Source organism: Sphaerodactylus townsendi, linkage group LG01 (assembly GCF_021028975.2).
Source record: "Sphaerodactylus townsendi isolate TG3544 linkage group LG01, MPM_Stown_v2.3, whole genome shotgun sequence".
NCBI lineage: Eukaryota > Metazoa > Chordata > Lepidosauria > Squamata > Sphaerodactylidae > Sphaerodactylus > Sphaerodactylus townsendi.
Genome location: NC_059425.1, coordinates 20721397 through 20737300, shown reverse-complemented (window position 1 = coordinate 20737300; position 15904 = coordinate 20721397). Strand labels below are relative to the sequence as shown.

The following is a 15904-nucleotide window of genomic DNA, read 5'->3' as shown; positions in this document are numbered from 1 at the left end:
AGAATCCAAAAAAGTCTTCCTGGTGACTCAAAGCCCCCATTGGGCTTAATGGACGTAAGCCCGCTTTACGGTAGCGTCAGTCCGAAGCCCAGGCTGCCGGCACGACAGGAACAAAGGGCAGGAGAAAACTAACTGATGTCGGCTCCTCCCCTGGCCACTCCCTCCGGCTGCCCCCGCTACACCTGGACGCAGGGATCTCGTCACATTTGCTGGTTGGAGTCTCCGCCATCACCTGCTGCTTGTGATCTAATTAACTGGAGATGCAAGAGGCTGAACCGGGGACCTTCTGTATGCAAAATAATAGAACCCTGCTGGATCAGACAAGGCCCATCAAGTCCCCTAGTCTGTTCACGCAGTGGCCAACCAGGTGCCTCTAGGACGCCCACAAACAAGACAACTGCAGCAGCATTATTCTGCTTGTGCTCCAGAGCACCTAATATAATAGGCATGCTCCTCTGATTCTGGGGAAGAAGAAGAGTTGGATTTATATCCCCCATTTCTCTCCTGTAAGGAGGCTCAAAGGGGCTTACAAACTCCTTTCCCTTCCCCCCTCACAACAAACACCCTGTGAGGTCGGTTGGACTGAGAGCTCCAAAGAACTGTGACTAGCCCAAGGTCACCCAGCTGGCATGTGTTGGAGTGCACAAGCTAATCTGGTTCCCCAGATAAGCCTCCACAGCGCAAGTGGCAGAGGGAGGAATCAAACCCAGTTCTCCAGTTTAGAGTGCACCTGCTCTTAACCACTACACCCGAGAATAGGTATGCATCATGACTAGTAGCCATGTTGACCAGTAGCCATGGGTTCTTGAACATGTCCACTCCCCTCGTAAAGCCTTTCAAGTTGGCTGCCATCACCACATCCTGGGGCAGGAAGTTCCACAGTTTAACTGTGTGTGGTGTGAAGAAATACGTCCTCTGGTCTGTTTTGTAATTTCTCGTTCTTCAGCCTCAGCAGAGGACTCACATCCTAGTCTTATGTGGGAGGGGGGGGGAGCTTTTCCCTTCTCGCTTTCTCCACAGATGTTCTTCCACTGAGTTATGGGCCTTTCCGGAGGCTTCCTCAGTTTCTTTCTACAGCTGTCCTGGTAAGAATACAGCTGCCTCTAGTCTCAATCAGTAAACTTCATGGCAACGGAAGGGTTAAATCTCTTCTCTCCTTCCACTTGGCCTCAGTCTGAATTGCTGTTTTTCTTGGGAGAAGGAAGGCAATAAAACTCCGAGATCCCCCGGCATCTTGTCCAATTATAGCTTGCACATGACGTTATTTTTTTCCTCTCTTTTTCTTTTCTTGGCTGCTGCTGTTGTTGTTTTTTGGCTGTCAGGTCACAGCTGACTTACAGCAACCCCTAATGGGGTTCAGATTCAGAGGTAGTTTGCCACTGTGTAGCAGCCCTGGACCTCCTATCCAAGTACTGACGAGGGCTGACCTGGACTAATTTCCAAGCTCTGATAAAATCAAGTCAGTCCAGGACAGAGCTAAAAAGAAGAGCATGCTGTTGAGTCACAACCAGACTTATCAGAGGTGATCTGCCATTGCCTGCCTCTGCGTAGCAACCCTGCGTTCCCTCGGGGGCCTCCCATCCAAGAACTAACCAAAGCCAACCCTGCTTAGCTTTCAGGATCTGGCAAGCTAGGGCTAAGCTGGGCTATTCAGATGGTCACATTCCGTTCATCGGAAACCAGTCGTGTGTGCTAGCCTCTGCTTGTTACGGATTTCGAAAGTATCCCCAGTGCCAGGCAGAGGAAGTTGGAGGGGATGATAGGCAAACTGCACAGAGGAAGAAGAAGAGGAAGAAGAAGAGGAGGAGGAGGAGGAGGAGGAGTTTGGATTTATACCCCACCTTTCTCTCCTGTAAGGGGACTCAAGGTGGCTTACAAGCTCCTTTCCCTTCCTCTCCCCACAACAGGCACCTTGTGAGGTAGGTAGTTTAGAGGAGGAGGAGGAGGAGGAGGAGGGAGGAGGAGTAGTTTGGATTTATATCCCCCCTTTCTCTCCTGCAGGAGACTCAAAGGGGCTTACAATCTCCTTGCTCTTCCCCCCTCACAACAAACACCCTGTGAGGTAGGTGGTGCTGGGAGAGCTCAGAGAAGCTGTGACTAGCCCAAGGTCACCTAGCTGGCGTGAGTGGGAGTGTGCAGGCCAAGGCCACCCAGCAGGAATGTAGGAGTTCAGAAACACATCTAGTTCACCAGATAAGCCTCTGCCACTCGGGTGGAGGAGTGGGGAATCAAACCCGGTTCTCCAGATTAGAAGGAAAAGCCCCTTGCCCACCCTTCTCCTCCTCTGCGGAGCGGCTGCTTTTCCTTAGCCAGGAAGCTGCTTCCGGGTTCACCCCTCTTCTTCCCACCAGCTTTCACTTAGAATTCCTTTTCCCTTCCGCCTGGACACTGATGCTGGGAGTCTGATGGGGAGAAAAATGTCGGGTTGGGAGCAGCTGTGTGTGCCTGAAGCATGGCCAGGGGCTTCTCTGGGCCAATTGCTGAAGGAGGGACTGTGGCTCAGTGGGTAAAAAAAAAAAAGCGCTACCTGGCAATCAAAAATTTCCAGGTTCAATCCCCAGCATCTCCATTTAAAAAGACCAGGCTGTGGGTGATTTGGAAGGATTCCACCGGAGACCTTGGCAAGCCACTGCCAATCAGGGGTCTGCAACCTGCGGCTCTCCAGATGTTCATTGACTACAATTCCCATCAGCCCCTGTTGGCCATGCTGGCAGGGGCTGATGGGATTTGTAGTCCATGAACATCTGGAAAGCCGCAGTTTGCAGACCCCTGCCAGGAGACAATATTGACCCTGATTGTCCGATGCAATATGAGGCAGCTTATATGTGTACAGGATTGCTGCAAACCTGGGTTTAAACATTTTAAAGTACATCCATATCTGGGATTTGTTTTCCAGAGGATGGTTCCCTTCACAAAGTAGTGGTCACCACCCGGGGAGCTCACATCATCGAAGAGATCCAGTTGTTCGAGGAGGCGGAACCTGTTCGGAACATGCTGCTCTCCCCTGAAAAAGTAGGTCGCTTGTCTCTGTCTATCAGTTACTTGTGTCTGTAGCTTAGACAAGGGTCCCCCAAGGATGGGGCACATCTGGATTTTGTGAACGGGAAGGTAGGTGCCACCATGAAATGGCTGCTAAAGTGCAGCAGGAAAAGGTCTTCCCAGACTGAACCAGACTGCTAATCCTTTTTCTGCAGGGACCCAAATGATAACAATCAACATTAGAAGCAAGCCTTTATTGGCATAGACAACAGTACAACAGTAATAAAAAACAGATTAAAAAGCATATACAATACAGGTCGAAGGAAATCTACTGGCGTTTAGTAATTTCCAGGAGAAAGTTTGCCACTATCATACAGAGAGAAGGATCAGGGTTGTCCAACAAGTAGTGTAATCTAATTAAATCGGGGAGATGGGGTAAATGTAAAGGAGTAAGATTCACATACTTGGATCTGATTTCCTTGAATTTGAGACATTGTAGTTATTGGTGGGCCAGAGATTCAACTGAGCCATCGTTACATGGGCACAATCTGTTAGCCTTTTCTTGCTTATTAAATCTGCCATGTAACAAGGCAGAAGGCATAACATTAAACCTGGCGAGCATTATGGCTCTCCTTTGAACAGGGTTTATTAAGCAATACAGGTATCAATTCTCTCTTTTTTTGCTCCATGCAACCTTAGGGCATCCTTTACGTGGGCTATTCAAAAGGCATACTGCAAGTATCGCTGGCCAACTGCAGCATGTACAGAAGCTGTGCAGAGTGTGTGCTGGCCCGAGATCCCTACTGTGCCTGGGACCGATTTCACAACAAATGTGCTAGATTCCAACAGGAGGAGGACCTGTGAGTATTTGCAGAATTGAGCTAACTCCGGGGGTCTGGTTGACACATGCAGCAGAACCAGGTGGTAGAGCCCTGCAAAAGTAGAATGGGCTGTACCACTTCAAATTGCAATTCAGGAATCAGAAAGGGAGGAGACAGCTTCGTGCAGGGCGGGTCTATCTGCAGGGGAGCCACAGATCCCAGAGTAGCGGACCCGTGATAATGGATGTAAATTGCAGATGAAAAGGTACTAGCTGGACATTAGGCATTTTTTTAAACAGTGAGAGTCGTTCAGCAGTGGAATTCAGCTGTCTCGAGAGGTGGTCAGCTCCCGCTCTTTTGCAGTCTCTAAGCAGCGGCTGGACAAACACTGGTCAGGGATGCCTTAGGCTAATCCTGCATTGAGCAGGGGGCTGGACTAGACGGCCTGTATGGCCCCTTCCAACTCTATGATTCTATCAGCTTTCGTGGACTAACATGCACGTCTCTGTTGCAGAGATACATAAGAACACAGAGAATCAGGTGTTTAAACAGTGAAATAGTACGGAGGGGGCTGTTGCTTAGTGTACATATTTTGTATAGAGAAGGACTCTGCTTCAAACCCAGGCAGGTGTTGAGTAAGGCCGTTCTTTGTCAGAGGGCTGCTTTGGACAAATGGTCTGACTTGGCACGTGTCAGCATCATGCGTCGATATACGAGATCAGAACAGCATCTAATTCACTACATCACGAGAGCGCCAGCGTGGTGTCGTGGTTAAGAGCAGGTGCACTCTGATCTGGAGAACCAGGTTTGATTCCCCACTCTGCCACTTGAGCTGTGGAGACTTATCTGGTGAACCGGATTAGCTTGTGCACTCCCACACACGCCAGCTGGGTGACCTTGGGCTAGTCACGGCTTCTCGGAGCTCTCTCAGCCCCACCCACCTCACCGGGTGTTTGTTGTGGGGGGGGGGGGGGGGGAAGGGAAGGGAAAAGAGATTGAGTCTTTATACAGGAGAGAAAGGGGGGATATGAATCCAAGCTCTTCTTCTTCATCAGTTGCAGGGTGACGATACTGTCTTTTTGGCTGTCCCATGCTAATAGTAGGGCAAAAGAAAGCCACTAGCCCTGGTAGCTTAAACGGAACAGCCATGTTCAGCGGCAGTCTGCTGCTTCATGAACATATGAAGTTCCCTTATACTGAATTAAGCCATTGGTCCATCAAGTTCAGCTGTGTCTGCTCAGATTGGCCGTGACTGTCCAGGGTCTGATGCATCGGCCTCTTTTCTCCTTAATTGGAGAAAATCCCTTGACTGGAATTGCGGGAGATTGAACCTGGGACCTTCTGGATGCGAAACAGCTGCTCTGCTGCTGAGCTGTGATCCAGGCCCGTTGCCGTTGGAAGCAGGATGTGATATCTGTGCTGTGATCCTGCAAGTCAGTCCTTATGTCCTCTCCACTTCCAGGAATAACTGGCTGCAGGACGTTGAGCAGGGGAATCCCGGTCTCGGATGCCAAGACAAGACCAAACGCTTCAGAACTTTGATGAAGTCTCCAAATGAAGCTGACGACGGAGTTGTAAAAAGTTCAGTGTCAGCCTTTCAGGAGTTCATTAGTTGTCATAAGGGTGTCCGTCCCCCCCCCCCAATATTTTTTTCTTAACTTATTTAACATCCCATTTTCTCTCGCCAAAGCTGGGCTCAGGGCAGCTAACACGTATTTAAAACAATCACTTGCACGACTTTCATACATTAATAGATTAAAACATTTCAGTGTACACCAAATACCCAGATACAATTTAAACACCTCACCCATCAATTATCGATTCTGCTCCCACCACAGTTCTCGATCTTATGGGTGAGAGAGGAGGGATATGAACTCAGGTTGGAGTGGTTGGGTTGGATCCGTTGTGTTAATGACAGCACTTTCCTCTGGAGTAAAGAGCACTCCTCCCTCTCCCCCTCCCCATTTAAAATATGTTGTCCTCTTGCTAAATGCCTGCTTAGATTTCTTGGGAGGCAGACTTAGGAAAATGGCAAGAGAGCCGACAAAATTCCGTGTAACCACAAAGAGGGTAGCCAAACATGAAACCGCATTCCAAAATTTTTGGGTCAATCCATCGGGCTTCCTGAAACCTTTAAGATTTCTTGAGCAAGGGCAGGATATAAATGAAATTAAAAAACACTGATGTAAAAGATTAACATTGTGTCAAACTGGATTTTGGAAACTATCAAAATGGACCGTTTAAAATGGGTCTGCAACTGTGGCTCTCCAGATGTTCATAAACTGCAAATCCCATCAGCCCCCGCCAGCATGGCAGGGACTGATGGGAATTGTAGTCCATGAACATCTGGAGAGCCACAGGTTGCAGACCCCTGGTTCAAAAGAAAACAGAACAGTGGGGGATTCAGTTGCTTCTGAATTGAATGATTCTGCGTTCTGCTCTTACTGCTGCTGTGACAGCAGAGGCATATTTCCACTGGCAACGAATCTCCACGTTGGGGATATTGCCTGCAGTATCTCAACGTGCCTGCTGTTGGCAAACGTTTTGCCTGTTTTTCCAAAAAAACAGTCATGGGTCTATTGCTCTAAGCGTTAGAACTCTGCATTGATGCATCAGCTCTTGATTAAAGCAATTAAAAAGACAATGAGGGAAATGGTGCTGGATGGCAGGTTTATGCATTACCAGAAATCCACACCTTTGCATCAAAACATGGGTATGATGATCTTTCAGGAAGGATAGTACTGAAGTAAATTTCCAGGATGAATGTGGAAGGGGGATGAGGCACATGACAGTATTGGGCAAAAGCACATTAAAGTACCACCAGCGTGGTGTAGTGGTTAAGAGCAGGTGCACCCTAATCTGGAGAACTGGGTTTGATTCCCCACTCTGCCACTTGAGCTATGGAGGCTTACCTGGGAAATTCAGATTAGCCTGTACACTCCAACACACGCCAGCTGGGTGACCTTGGGCTAGTCACAGTTCTTCCGAGCTCTGTCAGCCCCCACCTCACAGGGTGTTTGTTGTGGGGGGGGAGGAGATTGTAAGCCCCTTTCAGTCTCCTTACAGGACAGAGAGGGGGGATATAAATCCAAACTCTTCTTCTTCACCATAGTTCAGATGAAAATGCAGACTAAGTGTCTAGCGTAAAAGCAATTTCTCAAGCCCGGCTCTCATGTCTGAAAGTAGATCGGGTCATTAACTACGCCATAATCCAGGGAGAGGTCCAGTAAAGACTTGGGCATGTTGATTCCTCTACGAAATTGCAGCTCCTTGTGTTTCATTTCAGCTTTGACCTCTTCGTTGAACTCGATGGTACGGTTGTCCTGCCCTCATGCTTCCGCCCTGGCCAATTACACGTGGAACTATCCAACGGGGGAAAAGGCAGAAGGGCTGGTCATGGAAGATGACAAAAACCTGGTCGTTATTGTCCAGAAGGCCTCCCTTGGCACGTACGAGTGCTTGTCCAATGAGAACGGGTACCAGCAGGTAGTGGCCAGGTACCGTGTGCTCACCCCGAAGTACCCCGGCATTCTGGGCCACAGCGACAAAGACGGCATCGCCGAGGAGGGCCTGCCGCACCGGGCCATGCCAGCGGGCAAGCGGAATTCTTACTGGGTCCAGTTTGTGACTGTGACTATACTTCTGTCGATGACCTTAGCTATCGCAGCGGCTTTCGCTTTCTTCACTTACCACGACCGGCTGAAAGCCAAGAACAAAGTTCAGGGGTCCAATGCCCCCGAAGGCGGCAGAGCTCCTGGACAACAGCAGGCCCTCCTGAGCAACAGCCAGAGTGCCCCACAAGGCAACGAATATCAGATGCAGGGCCCCCAGCAAGAAGTGGCCACGAATGGTGCCAAACCCTGCTGTGTGCAGCCCGAGGAGGCTTCTTTTCAAGTGATCGATCTCGACAACAACCGCTTGAACTCCTCCCTGCTGAATGGGGACGACTCCAAAAAGGCCGTGGCGGCGGGCGGGAACCTGGCTTGATTTAGCTCGCCCCCTGCTGGCTGTTCCCGGGAGCAGACCTTTCAAGCCATCGCCTCGGGCTCACAGGCAACCTGAAAAAGAATTCTCGGCCTCTATCCATTTCTATGGCAGCAACTGAAAATACCATCGGAAAACAAGGAATTACCTCTGAATTCAGTTTTTCTCGTCTTGTCTGTACGATGCCACGCAGCCCTGGAAAACTGGCACCAAGGGGCTGGCGGAAATCCTTAACGTTCGCAGGTCTTGGGGGTTCCCCCTCCATCTGCCCTTCCTCCATCGATATGGTACTGGACCCCAGCATTTTCATTGTGACGTCTCCACAGGGTCGCTGGTAGCTGAATTCATAAACCTCTAATGTGAAATGTTTACAGAGATCAGGGACAAACAGGCACCCTCCTCACCTCTCATCTCCTGGGCCCCGTTGGGTTTGGAGAGGTGTGGGAAGCAGGGGTCAAGGCCTTGTGGGTTCTACTAGAAAACTAGACGGTTTTGAGGTTTTGTGATAAACGAGACAGGTCTATGGGGAACACTGCCAAAAAATAAAGGGATGGGGGGGGCATAAAGCAGTGGGTTTAAATGAGGGGGTGATAAACTTAATGGTAAAATACAAGCACAGCCTTACTGTATAAGAGACCAGTGCAGCCGTGGTGTTTGCTCCATGAGTGGGGATCAGAGGCAGACCTATCCTGAGGCAAATTTGGGGCACTGCTGAGGCTGGCAGAGTGAGAGACAGGCTGACATCTGAGCCAGGGAGAGCAAGACCTGCTCAAAGGGTGCGCCATGTATCACCTTATCTGCAAGCGAGGTTGCTGTATGGTGGCACCCAGCAGATGGAGCTGGCCAAATAGGGGCCCTCTTTTTGTCGTCCTGGGATATTGTGAAATGGCAGGGTTCCAGACAGGGTTATCTGTGCTTGCTGACCCCAAATGGGGAGGGAAGATTGAGGCATCTCCACAAGCAAGTGGGCATGCCTCCCTGTGAATTTGACTCCCCACTTAGAGGTCTGTTTGACCTAAAAGGCTGGGTTACAACTGATTCGTGTGTATTTCATGCAAAAAAGAAGAAAGGAAAATTCAGGAAAATTCAAGCACCAAGAAAGAAAAATCTGGATTCTTCTACAGTAGCATATTTTTTCCTCTTATTTTTGCACAATTTATTCCAATATTTTTACTATTTTTGCATAAATTATTGTGGTTTTGTGGAAAGGAGCTAAGCAGGGGCCAGAATGCTCTCTGTCCCCCAAACCACTGGATATCCTGTTCAGCCACCTTCCTTTTGGCTTCTGGGATTTTATATCTCTTTGCTGCCACAAGGAAGAGAAAGTGAAGTTGTGTTTGGATTAGAAAATGAGATTGTCTGGAAGCGCTGCAGTCTACAGATTTGTTTCCCCTGCAGCCTTACAGAATCTTTGCATATGCAAGGCTGTAGTTGAGACCGAATGCATCGTAAGAGCACAAGACCTGGGTTCAAATTTCTGTTCTGCTGTGAAGCTCACTGGGTCACCTCTGATATGTGTGGACATGGGGTGTTCGGAAGCATTTAGACCAAGGCTAGGGTGTCCATGGCATAAATTGGATTCGAACCCCTGTCTGCAAATCAGAACATTATGTGTTCACCTTGCCAGCTTGCATGGGATCTAAGAAGTGTGTGGGACAAAATGTGTACAGCCAGAGAGTGAAGGACATCCCGAGTTCTTGATAACAGTTGAGACAGCAGTCTTATCTTTTTTACCCAGCATGCCCTTCTCTTGGCCTGTGTACACTTTCTGAACCAACACCAAACATACTCAAAGGGGAGGTTGTTCCACCAGGATGGGGGCTGGGCCTTTCTCGTCTTGCTCCAGGTTAGGAGAAAGCCGAGAGTTTCCCTCCCACCTCTTTCTCATTAACAGCTGCGTTTCTCCGAGATGGAAAAATTATTCCGTGCCCATGTAGCGCTTCTGACCTCTAGCGAGCGAAACGGGAAACCACAACTTTTTAAACAATTTTATTAGAGCTGCAGTTTGTTCGCCTTGGCACTTTCCCCTGAATCAGGGACCTTGACTGTTAAAAACACACACACACGCACGCACGCACACACACACATACACACACACGTTTGATTTCTAGGCTTGTTCTGGCCATGGAAACCACTTGGGAGGTGGTTACGTCAAGACAGTATTTATGGTTGAAAGGGCTTGGTTTTTCATTGGTTCCACAGACATGTTGATTTGGGTCAGAGATTCTGAAAGCCCAGAAAGTCATTGGAGCGGGCAAATGCTGTGGACTCAATAATCTGGCTATGGCTCGGTAGCCGAGCTCGAGTCCATTTCGTGGGCTTTTGCATAGAGAGGGACAGAAGAGGGCATGCAGGGTTGCGTTTATGTTTCTGCTTTACAGATAGGGCTGGCCTCAGGAACTGGCATCACTGGCCCAGGGCCCGCCACACGGGCGGTGGGGGGAGTCCACTGGCAAGCATCTTCCCAAGGTCTTTGGAAAGAGCCTTTGTCGGCAGCCGAGTCTGGGTCGTCCTCCTCCCACTGCAAGCACGTTTGTCATGTTTATATGTTAACCTTTGTAAGTGTATACTCGAAACAACTTTGCACCCAGAGCTTTGTGTGAAAACAAACTGGGGGGGGGGGGGTCCCCCATTACTGGGTCTGAGCAGCCTGTGTGGGTTTGTGTGCATGCGTGTTTGTGTGAGAGAAGTGTTCTCGAACTGTGATTTAGATTGTTGTTTCTTCCAAGAGGAAGGCGGGGGGGACAACTATTCTAGTGGGTTATTATTTGTATCAACAGGTTGTATCACTGGAATTCTGTGAGTTGCAAAAAAAAATACAAATCCTAGGAAATCGGTTTAATTCAAGTCAAACAAGTGACGATCTGTAACTTCACTAGGTTTTGTGGCTTTATTTGGGAATCTTGTTCCAGTGGAACAGTTGGATTTGAGTCCAGTGACACCAACAGGATTATCAAGGTAGGAGCTTTTGAGAATTAAAGCTGCCTTCATCAGATACCCCGGAAATCTTCCTGTTCTATAAGCTGCTACTGGACTCAGATCTAACTGTTCTACTGCAGACCAATCCAGCTACCCTCTGAAACTTGTTGCAGTGAGAATTCTTCTGTGCTTTATTCTTCACGCAAATGTTCTTCCAAGCCACTACTACGGGGGGGCACTCCCCTGTTGCCCAAAGGGCATTGTATCCCATCTGAGGCACAGATGTTTGTGTAATCCAATTTAAGCTTTAATATTTGATAAATCCTTATCAAGGGGCCATGGACCCTGAACCAATAAATGATTTATGCCCCTCCCCCTTAGAAAAGCAAATTTGGCAAGGGGGAGGGCATCGTGATCCTGCTATCCGCAGTTCAGCTGATTTCAACCAAAGTAGTTGCCCCAAAGTGGAGACGAAAACTAGTTTGAGTTGCAAATTACTTGAGAGAAGTTTTATTTCCTATAGAATACCCACTCGCACACACACAGAAATAATCTCCCCTGTGTCTTGGACTAGAAACAATAACGCCACCTTTCAACTCTCTTGGGGGGAAAATGTTTCCAGCTTCATTTTCCCTTTTATTGGAGATCGACAAATTTACACCAGTTTGGTGTTTTGATCTTTTCATTCCACGTTGTGTTTATACATTTTTTTTAAAGATGTAAATCTTTGTTGCGTTTATACATGCTATTTTTATTAAAAAATGTGATGTTATTACGACAATCTGATTATTGCATTTGAATTTAAGCAGAAGACTCCTGGCTTGGGTTTTCAACATTTTCTTCAGCCATTCCTTAAGGGGTAGGAAACAGTTGGAGGCAGTTGTTAAGTTGTCTTTTCCATGTTCATTTCAAGTTGTCAGGTCTTGGGTTTCAGAGTCAGTCATCTTCATAGTGAAAGGCTATAACTAGAGTTGTACCAATTGATCAATCTCTCCTCCTGATTGATCCTCCACCTGAGAACCTTTTAAAAAAATTAATATGACCACACCTTCCATTTAAATAATTAGATCTTGCTTTTAGAATGGGAAATTAGACAAAATAGTGGTTGATATAACCGCCCCCCCTTCCCGCAGGGTTGGTGCTCCAGTCACCCAACTCTGCCCCTCCTTGGGTTCCCCCCAGCTCACATCAGATATTTCAAGGTTACTGCCATGCAGGGTTTTCAGGTGCTGTACCTAACAAACTCCTAAGACATTTGGGATGGGACCTGGTCATGTGATGCTGAATAGCAGAAATAATAGTACTCTCATCCACCATTAGCAACTGTTGTCATACTATGTATTGTCAAAGGCTTTCACAGCCAGATTCAACTGTTCTGGTGGGTTTTCCAGACTGTATCACAGAGAGAAGTCTGTTACACACTGTATCTAGTGATACACCTCCATGATACACCGCTGAAGATGCCAGCCACAGATGCAGGCGAAACGTTAGGAACAAGATCCACCAGACCACGGCCACACAGCCCAGAAAACCCAACAGAACCTGTTATCATACTGCCTCAGAATGTGTGCAGAGCCAATAATCAGCTGAAGAAATGGAGCATTCACCCCCATTTAGTCCTCAACTGTGCACTGCACGTAAAATGTATCTGAGTGGTTCATGACAAACTGTGCCCACAAATGGCGCACACCAGGTGGGCTAGCTGACAGCCCTGGAATTCCAGCCTGTCCCCCAAAGAACGAGGCCCCCCGTGCGGCAAAGCCTGAAATCCAGCAACCCAGTTGTCATGCTTACTGTTTCTCAGGATCGTTATAAACATGCTCAGCTACCACAAGCATGGCAGGAATTCCTAACAATGCTAAAACTCCAAATTGGCTTGGTGGGGAGGAGTGTGTCTGTGTGGTCTAGCACATTTGTTGGTTGTCACTACTCCTTTGAACATACCCACACTTCACCTTAGAAGCAATTTAAGTACTGCTCTCTGTCCCACTGGGGCTCTGTGTTCTGAGGTAGGAGGGGTTTGGGATCTGTAGCTGAGAATTCTCAGCAGCCTCAGCAAGCTGCCATTCCCTGGGCGGAGTATATATAACAGTGCATATAAAACTGGATAATTATCAAGTGAAGTCACGCCAAGAGGCAAATTATAATGTGAAACTGGGGACTTTAATGATAGAGAGAGGAAAGAAGCAATACAGTAATTATGAAGAAAATCAGAAGGAGTACAAAAGACGAACAGGAAGACTCAGAAAGAGCCCTGACCTTGATTTGCATATTCACCCTCAACTCCGAAGTCTATTAAACATCTGTGTTTGGATGACCTACTTGGGCAAGAATTAGTGAGTGACCTCCCCCTTATATTCTTCCAGTAGGTTTGAGGTCTTGGAGAAAAACTGAAGACCCAAGTTTTTCTGTTCCCATTTTCCACTTGCCCTCATGAGAAGGATATACAGGAGGGGGAATAGAGAGGAGGCTGTTAACCTGCTTAGAAGTCGGTCTGCTCATTGTCCTCATTAGGGCTGAACTTGGGCACTGTGCCAGGGGTCTCTACTTTCCGCAAACACCCATGTGCTCCAGCGTCATTTTGTAAGGGCTGCTTCCTTTGAAGCACATTCCAGACCTGTCCCTCCCTGGCATCAAGAAGTTCAGTACTGCTTCTCCCATCCCTGGCCTGAAAAAGGAGGTGGCATTTCTCACTCATGTTTCACCCTTCACATTTCCTACAACAGATTTGATCTCTACAGCTGAGAGTGGTCCTCACCTGTCCTGAGTGGATCAATTATTCTTCTGACCACATCATGTTTTCATCAGGCCTCTAAAATTTCTCCTTTCTCCTGCCTTGCTGCCCGCAGCAGTTAGTAAACAGTGTATATCCCTTATGGATGAACACTTCATGCATCTGATGAAGTAAGTTTTGACTTATTCTGGAATAAAGTTGGTTAGTCTTTAAATTGTCACTGGACTCCTGGCAATGATGATGTTATCTTTTCAGAATTACCCCAAAGTGTGTCACTCGCTGCATGAGGTTGCCTTATAATGAACCAGACCATTAGATCCACCAAGGCCACTATTATCTCCCCTGACTGGCATCCCAGGCAGAGCTTAATGAAAGTGTATCATGAGCCTTTTCTTTTATTTATTGGTTATATTTATATACCGCCCTCCCCCCAAAGGGCTCAGGGAGGTGAACAACAAAATAGAAATAGAGCACATAGACTAAAGACTCTCATTCCTTCTGATGAAGAGAGCTTTGATTCTTGGAAGGTTGAACAGAGGTGTAGCTGGGCCAGAGTGTGCCCGGTGCGCACTCTGTGTCCCCCCACCGTGGTGCCCTGCCCCCGCCCCCACTTACCTTAGTGCAGGCTGCAGAAGCAGCCTGTTCCCTTCAGGCTGAAAATGGTCTGGTGGGAACGACACTTTGGAAGGTCTCCTGGGAAGTGTAGTTCCCACCAGGCCGTTTGCAGCCTGAAGGGAACAGGCCGCTTCTCCAGCCTGCACTGTTTTACAAAGGTAAGTGGGGGTGGGCCGCCGCGGGAGATTTTCCGCCCCCCAGTGCGCACCCAGTGTATCACACATACCCCAGCCCCCTGGTAGCTCCACCTCTGAGGTTGTGCCCCACAATCTTGTTTGTCTCTAAGATGCAGGCCAGTGCGGCTACTCTCTGAAAACTGGTTTCCTGTCTTAGGCCTCCCTCAGTTGTTACCCTTCTCAATTGGCTTATCGCCCAGATCCATCCATCTGCCAAATTATCTGGAAGTCTTCAGCCTCCAAGGACGCTGTTCTTGTCTTGGAAATGGATAAACAATCAAGCTGCAGCAAGCCGAAAAAAGAAAAAGCCGAACAAGTAAGTGTCGCTCTGCTCTTTCAGTCCAAACAGTATGAAGTATTTCGGTTACTACAGAATTTGCTTTCTAATTTCAACTTTTATTTTTCCAACCTCTCATATGGCAAAGATTACAACAGTAGAGGGAACAGCGGTGTAAAACTATCTCTTTAATGCTGGGTATAATATCTTGTAGAAAACAAAGGTGTTCGCACTTGCAAATCCCATAAACATGCACATAAACACATTTTATATGTTACATTATGAACATTCTGAACAATACAGTTTATGTTGTCAAAGCGACAATATAATTTCAATAAGAAATAAATATTGCTGATTTCCCCCGAAATTTACAGGAACCATGCCACTACCTCCCGGCTACCAAATTTCTGGAAATCTTACATCTTTAGATTGGATTAAGTCTTGCCTTTATTGTGGGTTTTTCCAGACTGTGTGACCATGGTCTAGCAGTTTTAGCCCCTGAAGTTTTGACTGCATCTGTGATGACATCTTCAGAGGCATGACCAATTACGTTGGGAAATTTTTGGAGATTTTGGAATGCAGCCTATATAGAGGGTAGAGTTTAAGGAAGGGGGGGGGGGGCTCTGCAGGATCCACCCTCCGATGCAGCGATTTCATCCAGGGAAACTGATCTCTGCAGTAGCAATGCTAGATCTCCAGGTTCTACCTGGAGGTTGGCAACCCTTTCAGACAACCATAAAAGATCCAACCCCCTGGCCGGAACTATGAGGTTTAATGTTGGTAGCCTTTAAAGTACCACAAAATTTCTATTTTAGTTATTCGTTATATTCCCGAATTAAGCCAATGCAGATAGTATAATGGAGCCTCCCTGACCAGAGGCAGTGCACCTCAATAAAAAAAATAGGAGGAACCCCCGCCCCACAAACACATGCATAGGGGTAGACACGGGGAGATATCCTGGAAAGAACGAAGTCTTCAGACGGGAAAAAAATGTAACACGACTTACGCGCCTTTTTCAACCTGATCCACTTGGCGCATTCGGGGTGTGGGGCTCAGAGAGCAAACAAAACCGAAGGCCACAGAGAAAAAGAAAAATGTGTACAGCCGGCCCTCGATAGACCAGGAGACCCCCTCAGTCAACGGGAATATTGCACGGCGGAAACGGAATTCAATACTTTAATATTGAGACGCACTCTAGGAGGCAGTTCTCTATGATTACAAGTGCGGCCGTCCTACTATCTCTATGTCGAGTCCTCCCTACAACTTCGCATCGGGTCTGACGGAGAGGAAACCCGGTTGTCAGCCCGGAAATAGGGCCCCGTGGGCTTCTCACTTCCTCCTCTAGTGCCCAACGTTCGCCTTTCCTCCCTGTGCGCGCGCAGCTTTGCCTTCCCCGCCC

General features: G+C 47.9%; 1 protein-coding gene across 5 annotated transcripts in view; it reads left to right on the top strand.

Moving 5' to 3' along the window:
* Positions 1-11481, top strand: part of SEMA4A (semaphorin 4A) — a 108051-nt gene extending 96570 nt beyond the window's left edge. For all 5 annotated transcript variants that reach the window (XM_048512983.1, XM_048512993.1, XM_048513003.1 and 2 more), the window contains 4 exons: positions 2897-3012; positions 3679-3839; positions 5263-5381; positions 7087-11481. In XM_048512983.1, the coding sequence (XP_048368940.1) occupies positions 2897-3012; positions 3679-3839; positions 5263-5381; positions 7087-7787 (1097 nt within the window). In that variant the 3' untranslated portion in view covers positions 7788-11481. The remainder of the gene's footprint in view (positions 1-2896; positions 3013-3678; positions 3840-5262; positions 5382-7086) is intronic.
* Positions 11482-15904: the final 4423 nt, after the last annotated feature.